At 33.1% G+C, this 14,119-nt stretch overlaps 1 protein-coding gene across 1 annotated transcript in view; it reads right to left on the reverse strand.

Moving 5' to 3' along the window:
* dgkb (diacylglycerol kinase, beta) overlaps nucleotides 1-14,119 on the reverse strand; it is a 696,992-nt gene that overhangs the window by 355,795 nt on the left and 327,078 nt on the right. Inside the window, exons 18-19 of the mRNA XM_028817172.2 lie at nucleotides 13,311-13,400; nucleotides 12,969-13,129 (exon numbers count right to left, since the gene is read on the reverse strand). Coding sequence (XP_028673005.1) covers nucleotides 12,969-13,129; nucleotides 13,311-13,400 — 251 coding nt within the window. The remainder of the gene's footprint in view (nucleotides 1-12,968; nucleotides 13,130-13,310; nucleotides 13,401-14,119) is intronic.

Here is a 14,119-nt window from a genome sequence, read left to right on the forward strand (position 1 = left end):
AGCCCAGAATTAGGACGAAACACATGTCGCGTACTCTTTGCATTATTTGACAGTAAACTATTTCAACCATTCTATGATCTGCTTCTCACAACTGAGGGCATCGTGGCGGATGTTAGCCGACTTGCTGACCAACCACAAGCGTTACCTGGTAGGTAACCACCCATACAATCAGATTGTGACAGACTATGAATGCCGTGAATATATATATATATATATATACTACTAGGAAAACAACAGCATTCAATAACATAAAGCACATTAGCTAGACCACATTAGATGATCTGCAGGAAAATGATCCCTTTATAGAATGTTCTTGCTGTTACCTATAACCGTCATGCTGAAGTACTTTGCAAAATTACAAAAGAACTTCAGCCGATGCTAAACAATGATGACAGTTGTAGTCCCAGAACCTCCCCTCTGGGCATACAGACAACCACCAAACCTGTAGCAACTAATTGTTCTGAAGCTCTCAGAGTGAACCAAAAAGAAAATATTACATATCCCTGCTACAGAAAAGATGTAAAACGTGCTCACATTTATAATACAGATATCACACTGCTGAAAAGAATATTGCATAAAGGGATCGTTTTAATATGCAGATCATCTAATGTGTTATACCTAATTCTATATATGAAACATCCCAACAGTGCACTCTACATGGGAGAAACTGGACAAACACTTGGCCAAAGAATTAATTTATACTGGTCCCACATTCAGCGTGGCACTAGAGATATTCTGGTAGGAGCTTACTTCAGCAGCAATGGACACTGTGAGCAGGACTTTAAAGTCTCTTTGCTTAAGAGCAACTTCAAGACACAGCAGGAGGCAAAGGAATTGGAAGTTAAACTGATGATAACATTTAACATATTAGAACATGGTTTAAATAGAGACAAGAGTTTTATGATAAGATATGAGGACTATTTACATCTATCTGTCTGACCCAGATTTGATTACAGATCCACATTGTAAGGAAAACTCATCAAAAATATCAAAAGACATTGCTGGACAGTTATCTCATCAAAAGATCCTAACTATACATTGTTCTCCTCCCCTCCGAAATGAATCTTAGGCTGGAGAGGTCTGTTAATTTTTGACACTGAAGATGACCCACTTAAATGTTTTCAAATGCTGTTTCTTTCCTATTGTATATATAAACACAGGGAACTTCGCTTTCTTAAAAACAACTGGCCTGAACAAGAGGCCTGAGTTGCCTTGAAAGCTTGCATATTGTAATCTGTTCAGTTAACCAGTAAAAGGTGTCATTTTGATTCACTTCTTAGTGTATCTGTAATGGTTAACACAGGACATCAGTAATGCTATTATCCCCTACCCCAATCTTACCATTATTACTTAGTTGTAATGCCACATGCATATTTTCCGTGATAAATCCTTGTTTTGGGAATCCTAAAAACACTTTTTTGGAAGCTTTTGCACACGCTGTGGTGCCATTTTGTGTTCTGGTTTTTAGATGATGGCTGTCATTTATTGGCCATCTGTGCATGGCTACAGCCATGTTGTTTTTGGTTGCTGTGCCTTTTATGTGATGCAGAGATCACACAATACATTGAGTCACCATTACACACATACATAAAATGGAGGCACACTGAAAACTGTGTCCGAACAGTAGACTGGATTTCAAAGGACAAACCAAAAACACAAGCAACAGATATGGGAAACAGATCCTAGTTAATTTGAAGGCAATTTGTTATTTCAATTATTGTTTGTGGTAGTTTTACCCAAGCCTATTTTTCAATCCCTTTTTAATGTCTACATCTTCTGGCTATTTTTTTGATCTTAAATAATCAATATTATCTCACAATTTAATCCTTAGTACTCGTAACACTCTGAGGAACACGTGCAATACAAATGACTCACATCGGTCCTGCAAAAATAACGGCTTGCATGCAAGCAGTCTTGACTTCATAGGCATAAGAATAATTATTTTTTAGAACTTGCAATTTGGGGTTAGTATCTGAAAATGCTGAATTTTCGGAAGGGATGCACTGTATATATGTGTTCTAATATTAAAAATGAAAAATAAAATAAAATGATGGAATACCATCCTTATATCTCATTCACTCAAATATCAGTTTGGCATGGAGAATTTTGACACAAGTTGACAGGTTGCAGGTTTGCCTAAAAGATTGTACTAAGTAAAACAATATTATTTTCAACTTTGTTTTAAGTCCTTCTAAAAATAATTTCTGCATTTGAAATTGGTGCATTAATAAGAAAGTTATGTCAACCCATTTATAACCAACATAATATTGCTACTTCACAAAAATATTAACTACACTAACACTGTTTTAAATTCCATAATGCATAATAGGTGTGATGCAAACTTTTATCTGTGATCTGAAACGTATCCTGTACATCACTCAAGAAGGTAAATATTAGAAGCAAACTGGTAGACTGAATCATTGTGGCTCAACTATGTGAGAGCTTTTGAAATTAAGTGCTTTCCTCCAATCCTTTAATCAGATTTTTTCATACATACACATTAACAATTTGTGTGAGTTTATCACAACATCCTAGCATATCATTTCTTCATAGAAAACATCTAATGACTATACAGTTAGGGTTTGCAAAAGGCACTTATTGTTTCAATAATTTAAAGATAATCTTTTTATCATTAAAAATATTTACCTCACCTTCTTGCACTCATATACAGCAATGTTTATATAGTCCATGAGTGTAACTATGATTATCAAAAAATTAATGAAAGACCATATTGTACCTTGTTAAGCCACTGAAAGTGATTGGAAAGACCTGGTTCTTTATTGCCTTAGGATTTTTTTTTCGATTACTTATAACCTTAAAAGTTATGTTTTAATACAATTTATAACTTAATATGATTGTATTAACGTTATTAAGACCATAAATAATGTCAATGGTAAATCAATAACATGTTAAGTACATTTTTTAAAGTCATGTGTTATTCAAGAGATAGAATGTGCCAAGAATTGTAATTGTGAAAGAAATATTATTAAGAGAACAGATCCATCTTATTTCTAAACCTGTGGTAAACAAGTCATTGGGGCAACAGTCTATCCTGACGGCACCACGATACAAAGCAAGAAGCAATCCTGGTCACCAGTCCACTGTAGGGTACACTTGGCCACACACTTACACTGGTCACACTTTCATTTTACAAATAAACTAACACATTTGTCTTTAAAATGTAGGGAGAAAAATGAGCACCTGTAGGAGATCCTACAAGGACATACTATACAAACTCCACATACATATTATATGGGTCAGAACACTTTAATTATGATAAATCAGTACTTGCCCATGAGTTTGGTGTAATGAGTATTCTATTTAATATATGTTTGAAATAAATACAGTAAATGCATTACTAGAGAAACCAGGACTGGTTTGTGAAATAGGCACTATATGTTTATTTCATATATATTCTGCTTTGTCTCTGTCATTCTAAAAGATGGTGCATCAGAAACATTTTTAGTAATAAAATGCATTGCATTTGTCATTCCAATAGGCACTACATCACAAACAATAACATTGTTTTTATGAATCCCACACCAAATGGCCAATAACAGAGACCTGTGCATTGCATGAGGTCTAGATTGATTGCTTAGATTTCAACACATCTTCTAGTTCTCCATAAAAACACTGTCTGAAACTTACCCTCAATCATACTGTTTTCTTCACCTATTTTAATGTCATCTTGTAATCATTTTCTTTGAAAAAATAAGATTTTGTTAGCAATATTTTAATTTGAACTATATGTAGTATTACTTAGGTGCACTCATCAAGCCTGTCATTTTTAAGGTGCTGGTCCCAAAAGGTGCATTAATAATATGTTTTTCTCCTAACCAGTACTTTCTTCTATATCACAACATGTAATTATGAGGATATATTATGTAAAGCTATGAAAAACTGGGGTTAATGTGAAGAGTACTAAGAATTCAGTTTACTATAATGTGAATCATTAGCAGATAATGAACATAATAATAAATCTAAGATGCTCCATAGTACTACTCTAAGGGGGTACATACTACTTAATATTAAAAACTGAAGTTAGGTTAATTTATTATTATTAACAAAAGCATAAAGCCATCCTTTTTTAGATAAAGGACAGCTGCACTTAGTCTTTTTAAACAAACAAAATATTATGAATTTATTTGTATGCTGTGGACTTGAGAAAAAGTTTCCTGGTGGTCTTACTGATGGCACAGTGGTCCACAGATTCATATTTATGTCTCGTAGTATTTGTGCTCTTGCAGTGATAGCTTGGATTTCTCCTGTGGACTGGGGGTTCCTCCTCAACTTGAAAGACATGTTGTTGAGTAGATTTTAAACTATCAGCTGGGTGATTAAGTGTGGTTGAATGCATTACTATGCACTTTGATGGACTGATATTCTGTGTACCATTAGATGCTGAGCTGTGCTATCTGTTGCAGCTTAGACCGGATGTCTCCCTTTAGCACTGCACTTGGAAAAAAAAAAAAACGGGGTCTGAAAATTAATGGATGACTGCAGATGTTCAAACCAAAAGAAATGTATTTATCATGAATTATCTTTCTGGAGGAGCTACAATATCTCACTTTTATAGCAGTAATTTTGTCACTAGGGAGACTCCAGCTGAAGTTCACTAACTCTGTTTATTTCAGCACACCATTAATTTTGGTAAGAATAACTAGAAAACTGGGTGTGATTTTTTTATTATACCCTAAATGATATATATCTTTACATAGATGTTGAGAGTAAATTATACACTGAATAGACAAACTGTAACATAAGAATAATATTAATCTTTTCAATACTGACATTTTGCCTTTGCAGCAAAATTGCCCCTTTAAAATATTCTGATAAATGTACAACTAAAGGTCCAATATCTGTTTCAAAATTTTTACCCTTTTACATTTTTATCACATTATTTTTATTAGTTATATATTTACAGATTAACTGTATGCACATATTGGGTTTGCTGAACTTTACTTCATATTTAACATCCAAAACAACTTGATTGGCATTTAAATTTGCATCAAATCAGCTAACCGTGTAGGTGGTCTCAGTGTGATTGCAAATGATCTCTGCATATTTCCTTGTTATTTTCTGCAATGTGGTACTGAGAAAATTTCAGTTCCTTTGCAAATGAAGACACCAGGGAAGTGAATATATTATATATATGTTTAATGCTGTATTCTTTAACATTTTTATATTCTTTTAAAAACAAATGAGATTTTATTTAATAATTCTATTGACATGATTAAATGCAAAATAACAGATAAAAATATGACATCTCAGCTGGTTAAGTGGTGGCCGTGTCCAGTCCACATAAGTGCTATGAGTGTGAGGGATAATATTCAATCCCTGGTGAGATATGCCGCATGGCAAGCTCAGGCAGTGAGCCCATTCTCAATTTACTGCATCATTTTACAGCTCCATGATCAGAATTTGAATTCCTGCATATCTTCCTTATGTCTGTGTAGATTTTGTTTTTCAGGAACTCTAATGTCTTTAAATATTCCAAAAAATTCCATATTAAGATAATCATTTAGTCTAACACTGACCATTATGGTCAAATGTTAGTGTGAACATGACTGTGCTTCTGTGTCCCGTAAAGCCTTGGCTCCAGCCTTGTCAAACCATGTAACAGAAAAAGTGGGTTTAGAATAATAGATGGATATTTGTTTATAAAATTAACCACTAAAGACTATTCCCTCTGTTACAACTTCATGAAATGTAATATAGAACAAGAAAACATTACTGGCAAAGTGAATTCTTCAGATATTTATTTGCTAATTATCCAGCATCATGATACATGTCAATGTACAGTATACATAACGGATACAATACAGCTGAAAATCACAAACTATTAAAAAAAATAGACAAAGCCTTTTTTTATTTCCTAACAGCTAAAAAACTGAGTGCCATATTTAACTATTGCTAATTGTTAATTTCCTCCAAATAATTTCATTTTGTCTGATAAATTTCTATTTTTATTTTTAAATATTAGAAATGAGTACATTAGAGGGTCAGCTCAAGTCGGATGGTTGGGAGACAAAGTCAGAGACGCGAGATTGCGTTGGTTTGGACATGTGCAGAGGAGAGATGCTGGGTATATTGGAAGAAGGATGCTAAGGATAGAGCTGCCAGGGAAGAGGAAAAGAGGAAGGCCTAAGAGAAGATTTATGGATGTGGTTAGAGAGGACATGCAGGTGATGGGTGTAACAGAACAAGATGCAGAGGACAGGAAGATATGGAAGAAGATGATCCGCTGTGGCGACCCCTAACGGGAGCAGCTGAAAGAGGAAGAAGTTCTTTAAATGATTTTTCTGTTTACATTACTTTATTTTATACTAAACTGGTTTATATGTTTTCACTTTTTTAATGATTGTTGTGAAGTCTTTTCCTACATTTATTTTGAAATTTTATGTGCTTCATACTGACTGAACTCTGTATTTTCCACATGCTTGGGTTTCCAAAAAGGACCATTGGAGTCTATTTGGGTCAAAGACACGCAGTCAGTTTGATCAATGTTTCTAAATTCCTATGCTTCACTTTGGTTGTTTTATCCTTTGTGTTTAAACTGTAATGTAAGAATAATGTTAATGTTGTCAATACTGACATTTTGCCTTTGCAGCATAATTGCCCCATTAAAATATCTTTTAAATATCTTTAACTTAGTATTCCATCCAGCAAAGTTCCATGCACTATGCAAATCCAGCCTCCTGGTGAATGGGTGACAATTAATAAAGTTATTCCTTTATTGCCTTTCTATACAGGCCAAAACAGTCAAATTATTGTGACAGAGATTGGTATTTTGACATCCACAGTCTAATCTAGTTATTTCTTGAAAGACAGTAGATTGCCTCGTATATATTTTACCATTTTGTGTATTTCTTTCTCACAAATAATGATACAGTTTAAAAATGTAATTACACATTTAATCAAGCATTCTCAAGCCGACTTAATCCAATACATGGTCCTAAGGGCCCAGGTTTTATTTCTGCAGCACTAGCCATATTGCAGGAAGGAATGCTGTACAAGGCCATCACAAGTCCAAACCACACAGACACACACAGCTTCTTAAGTAATTGTATCACTTAGCTATTGTTTTAAACTTGTAAAGCATGAGGTGATATACTGTACAGTTGATAATTTGCTATACTTTCAATATTTTTTGTTTGCCTTTTAATGCACACTATTCAACTAATATAAATATTAATATGACTGTTGAGTTATTGGACCATCAATTCCAGTGTGCATTCAAGTTTTACACCTACTGCAGCACTGACCTTCTGTTTAGGCTAAAGACCAACCAGAATAGATGAAACTATAACATGGATTGATGACTGATGTATTGTTGAAAATGATAAAGATGTCACCGATAGGTGAAAAGCAAGCTGAAGACATTGAGAGACAAAGTATTGCTAGTCACATTTACGCCTCAGATTTTAACAGGGCTTTTTAGAATGGTCAGTGCTTAAAAATAAGTCTGAACTCCAAATGGATTGACAAGTATTATGCCTTATAAGCCACTGTATATGTGATTTTGTGAGCCCCAGCATGACTTCAGACAGCACAATATGCTCAATGTCTTTAAGAATGAGCTTCATTTTAAATATGCTGCAAATCTATCATCACAACTATAAAGCAGAGTTTTCATGACCTTTGTACCAGCTGGTACGACCCACATCCGGAGTTTATCTATTACGCTTTCAGACAGCTGCAGTTCTGCACATTTGTCTTTTAAACAAACGAGCAGCTGTGTTATGTTCAGAAGAGCCACTTCATGGTGATTTTTGTACCAGCCAATATCAGAAACATGCAAATACTCATATATTGCCAAAAACCGTATACCTCACAATTAGATTCAGTTGTCTTAGCATGTGTCTTTACCATCTTTTTATTAATGGCGTGCATTCTCCATTTACTATGAGTTATTTAAAATCATTCAATTGCAATTTTCTTCCATGGGAAATAGCATTCCTTCTGCAAAATTAAGTTAGACATTTTGTAAAAATCAAAAAAGCAAAAAGGACTGCAATTTGTGCACTTTTGGGTTTTTATCCTCTTTATTCCTTTATGCTACTGATGATTATTATTATTACTATTATTATCATTACTATGTTTCCTTTCCCTATAAGAATGCATGACTGCCTTAATATTTTTGGCTTTGTAATAAAGACTATGATGAGAATAGTTATAAATCTTTTACTTTCTTCTGGAAACACCAGTGTACGAAGCTTGAAGCATCATGCAATACTCAACAAAAATGAAAGGATTAATGCACTACATATAGGCAAACAATATTCATAACCCCTTACACTACATAGAGATGCCAGGATATTAGAGATGAACATTGTAATTTAGATCTTTGTTTGCATTATTTCTGATTTGAACTAAATCATGCCAGCGCTTGACAAAGGCTTTGGCCAGACTCCTATTTAGACCCATAGACATCTGGCATTACCTTTCTTGCAGTCAAAAAGGATAATTGAGCTATTAACACATTCAGTAGATAAGAATTAGCAAAATATTCTAAATAACAAGGTATCAAATTATCTCTCTGGTGACTTCCCCTATCTGTTTTATCCTAAGGGAATGCAAAGTGTGCTGTTGAACAGCTCTGGCATTTTTAAAGTAAAATTAGCAGCAAATCTGCAAAGCTTATACAATGCACATTTCATTACACTAACATTCATTTACAAATACAAACATATTTGAAAAAAGAAGATAATGTTTACAAGGGAGACTTATTTTGCCTTTAAAAAATAATTACTATTTTAATGAAAACAATTATCTGAAAAAAAGTTAACCTGTAACCTATAAAGGTATTCAATTTACATTGATCCATTAAGTTTTAATTGTCTTACTTGAAAGAAGAATAGCTGTATATTCATAGTCAGATAACCTTTGTAAAGTCTGTGCTTTTTACTTAATTAGTCATGAATATTTTTTATTCGTTCTACATATTTCTCTCCTACCTTCATAATTGAGTGTTCTGTAGAAAGAACACTGTCTTAATTTATATTGTCGTATGATGTGTAATATGGAGGACTCTAATAAAGAGTAGGTCAGGTTATTTTATCAGTGGTTTGATTTGGAGAACATTTCTAATGCCATGACTCTGCCAACTGACATTACATTTTAATTGTACGCTGAGTTGATTTATTCTTATAATCCAGTCAATTGCAAACAAATTAATTAACTGCTTCTTTAATGCCACATAACACACACATTTCCTTTAAAGAGATTCTGCAGTTTCTGTCCATACAATGCAAAGATTATATCAATTATTCAGAAATAATTAAGCATATTATATTAATTTGTGCAGTATTATAAAGTTAATTTCAATCTGTTAGTTCATTGAACTGAATTATGCATTCTTTAAAGGCACTATATAAAGTAAATGATTTCCCTATTAATTTTAGCATGTGAAGCTACATCTTGCTCTTTCAAAGTATGATATGTAGAGGGGAGATACATTATTAATTTGAACTGCAAAAACAAGTATCTTTGAGATGACTAGTCTGTTTCAGAATCTACATGCTTGCGAGTACAAGTCATTTAGTACAGCATTGCTCCCTAACTCTACCATCATTTCTTATCTGCAGTGAACCTTACAGATTTTCCACCAAAGTCTAAACTCTCTAAATTTATTGGATATGTCCTCAGTTATCTTATTCTTGCAGCTGACAAAAAATATTTGGAACATCTAAGCATTCAAGGCATTACTTCCTCTATGCACGGCCACCATTTTATCTTTTCACCACTGCATAAGACAGCTCACATAAAATTCCACAGTAAGGTATGTTGGAAGAGAATGTTTTTCCAACCTTTTGTTAAAACAAGCTCTTTTTAATGACTACTCTATGTGAACATACCACTTGGGACCACTGGACCTATCCAGAAAAAATTTAGGTCTAGTCCAAAATTATCCTATTGAAAGAGAGTCATCCTTACAATTTATGAAAAGCAATTGACATGATGACACAGGCAGAGATGCGGTATCTCCAAACTAAGACAAGACAATTATCCCTAAGGAGTGAAACTCATTCTGAAACTTTCCTGGCCACTCCATCAACATAACATAAAATTTCAAATCCATTAAATCCAAACCATGACTGCAAGGATACCAGAGTCTGCATGAGGCACTAGTTCATTGTGGGGTCAACTCACATACCCATCCACACAGGAACAAATTTGGAATGGCCAATTAACATAGGCTGCACATCTTCAGAGATATGGGAAGAAAACCAGAGTCCCAGCAAGAAAACATGCTGAGACACTGGGAGAACGTTTGAGCAGGTGATTCACAACCAGGCTACTGTGCCACCTCAACATATTATTACATACATGTAAAGTTATATACTATAAGAACATATGAAGACATGGAAATAAAGATAAATAAAACTTAATAAGCATCCAGCTTATAATGTAATCTTTTTTACAAAACCTGTGACCACTGGGGTCGGGTGCTTTTTAACACTCTTAAATACCTTTTCCATCTAAATGTAATAATTTTGGCTTGCATTGTATTAATGGTCATTGCCACTATTACACTATTAGTGTCTGGAGTAAGCTCTGTCCCATCTCCAGAATCAAAGAGCCTGCAGAGTTCGTTCTGTGTTGACCTGCTTCCCACAGAGAGACACCTCAGATATGCAACAAGATAAACAGCACGCAGATCTTGTTCAGGTTTGTTAAATACTTTGATGAGCAGTGTTTTTTATGGAATACATTAATTAGGTTGAATACTGGAATGGAAAATGCACAGAACATGAGATTAGGAAAAGAATATATTATAGAAAGGAAGTAGTTAAATGTTTGACACAGCCCAATATAAGCATAGTGCACAGCATAAGAAAATAGTACCACGATGTGGACTGACTGCAGAAGAAACATCCTTATGGTAAATCAATTAACTTTTTTTCAAATAGTCACATAACAGATAAGAGGCTTATTACACAAAGATCATTATTAGGATTTTAACAGACATGTGACACTAAATTAGAAACTTTATTTTACCTCATCCATTGGTTATCCAGGGGGAAAGGTATAAAGTTAGCTATGCTTTCAAGAAGCTAGAGGAAATAATATCCTATCCTACACTTTATGTCTGGTATTGATTATTGTCTTTCCAAAGAAAATATAAAGACCATGTGGAATGTGGACCTTACAAAATAATACTGAATAGTGATGTCAAAGAGTTGCCTTAAGTTTTATAGAACAGAATAATGTCACAGGGTCAAACTGGATTTGTTAAAGATAGATATCTATATATAGGCAAACCATCAAAGATAGTCTGAAGTATTATCAACTACTTCAGCATCTGATATAGAGTTTTGCATTTTCTAGGTACCAAAAAACATTTTATAGAATGGAATCAGATTATCTATTTATGGAGCTGTGGAAATTTAGGTTTGGGCCTAATATTTGTGTTTGAATTAAGTCCTTTGGCTCCAGCCCAAAAAACACTGTTTGTGGAAACAACATCAATTCTGATAATTTCACATTATAACATGATAAGAGACACTTCTTTCCCTTATCTTCAATGCATTTTTTCTATTGCTCACAGACTACTGGCTATTCACCTTTGGAAATAGACGGAAATAATAGGAGTTATAAGAGAATGAAGGAGAAGTATATGTATTTTCAGCCCCTACATTTCTAAGCTTTGCGGTGATTTAGTTGTAATGCTTCTTTACACAAGGTATTATGGTATTTGAGGCAGCACTCGTCTTTTTTTTTTTTTGCAAACAACTTCCTGTAGTGTAAACAAAGAGCAGTGAGTGGAAGCCTGTTTTATCAGTGAATTGAGAGGTGATTGGTATAATAACCTTAACGTTAAAGAAAGTAGTGTGTAATAGACTGGAAAAAAAAAGTAATCAGAGATTTTGTCCTGTGTAGCTAGACAAATGGCAAAAACAGCTACTTTAAGGAATTCACAGCTTGATTTTGTCTTTTAAATTAAAATGAACATTGCATAAGTTTGGGCAGCATGCTTATTCAAAATGCAATACCTTACACTATTAATTGGAAAAAGAAAGATAAAGATGAATTTGAAATCGCTGCTTAATCAATAATAGGCTTTTTTAAAAACATTTGTATTGTGTTTATTATTTGTTATGTGTCATACAGAATAAGATTTGGTAAGAAACAAGTACTACATAATTAAAATAGTAATCCATATTTTAAAATTAAACCTCAAGAGTTAAGAATGTCTAGCTGATACACTGAAGAAAAAAACACACCTGTATAAATATAGTAAATGTATTAATTAACAGCAAAAAGCTGTAGTACAATTAATGATTTAAATGATTAAAACATATAGGTAAATATATATTTACATTTAAGCAGTGTTTATAGTTATTTATTTGTCAGAGAAATGGTGAAAATTACTGTTTATAGTTAAGCCTTGTTTCAGATAGGTACATTACAGAAAAAAAACTAAACAGTATGGCAGCTTGTAATTATGAGAAGCTTTTATGCCATATGTATTATGGACAAATATTTTTGTACATATTTTATTAGTTAAAGTATGTATTTTAAGGAAATATTATTTACTTTAGTATTTTAGGATCACTGAACAATAAGCCTACAGAATTTCATATTGTTAATAAAAAATGAACAGTTAACACCTGTGGTCTATAGTTCAATTATAAAAATTAAAAAATAGTTGTTATAAAAATTAAATAAACTTATTTGTCTGGTTATGCAGGAGATTAGTGTACAAAGCTTTTTAAAGGGATAAAGAAAAAAAAATTGGAATCTACATGCGAATCAGCCAATCAAGTAACATGAAATCGGTATTGGCCTTAAAAAACCTGATCGGAGCATTCCTGTGTAGTAGTGTTTGTTTGATTGTTTTCTTATATTAAAATAAGATCATTAAAAAACATCAGAGATGATTCAACAGTTTGAAGGGGTAAGCAAAACAACAATTAGATTTCTGGAAAATACTGAATTTGTCAATAAAAAACAGTAAAACCTACCACTCCAATGGAAAAATAGTTGTTAATAATGCTATAAGGCACAGGATCACCCTTTTCTTCTTTATCATTGGGAATTACATCTATCTTCCATCTGTCCAACATTACTTCTGTACTGTTTTCAATATCCTTCAGAATCTTGAGCAGATTTTCTCCCTCATAACCTAATGCAACAATAATGATACAATTCATAGAAGAAACACATTAAGAAACAAACAAGCAACACAACTGTATACACTTAAAAAATATGAGTAAAAAGTGTTAGATACAAATATTTAATTTCATTAAGCCTGGATAATGAAAACAAATATTCAACATCATGACATGCAAGGTTGCTATATTTACCTCCACCCCATCGGAGACACCTTGCTAAATCATTTCCCGTCCCAAGTGGCAGCACACATACTGGAGGATGTTTGTTTAGATTCGCCTTATCTGTGAAACAAAGTAGCTATCAGTGCCTGTTTTAACAAATCCCAACATTTGCCACATTTTTTTAAGTTAAAAATAGACACTTAACCATACTCATGAGTGAAAACAGTTTGTGTTTTGACCCTAGTGTCAAACCTTGCATTGCTTTTTTTTGACAAAAGTCTATAATTCTGTATCTCAGAATATATAATTTTATTTTAAAATACCTGAATATACTTTTATATATATTAGGCTCAGTAATGTATGTACAGACTCAATCATTACAAACTATAACTTCATCAAGCATGCATTGTATATGTAGGGATGGCAGTCAAATAAGAAACAAAATAAAACCTTACAGTGTTTGAAAATTTTGGCAATATTGTTAGTAGTCTGAAAGCTGTGTAATTTTCAATATTGTAAAAGACATATAATCAGTTACACACACACACACACACACACACATACATATATATATATATATATATATATATATATATATATATATATATATATATATAAATAAATATGAATATGAACACAACCCATATATATGTACTGTATATATGCGGGGGATGTTAAAAAAGTTTCAACACTTTTTTTAACTCTGTTTATTAAGAATTTCAAAAACAAGTTACATCACTTTTCTACATAGTCACCTTCGTTTGTGATGCAATTTTCCCAACGTTGTACCAACTTTTTTATTGCCTATTTAATACTCCTTGCCTCCCGCCTTCACCATT

Source organism: Erpetoichthys calabaricus, chromosome 13 (genome assembly GCF_900747795.2).
Source record: "Erpetoichthys calabaricus chromosome 13, fErpCal1.3, whole genome shotgun sequence".
NCBI classification, from domain to species: Eukaryota; Metazoa; Chordata; class Cladistia; order Polypteriformes; family Polypteridae; genus Erpetoichthys; species Erpetoichthys calabaricus.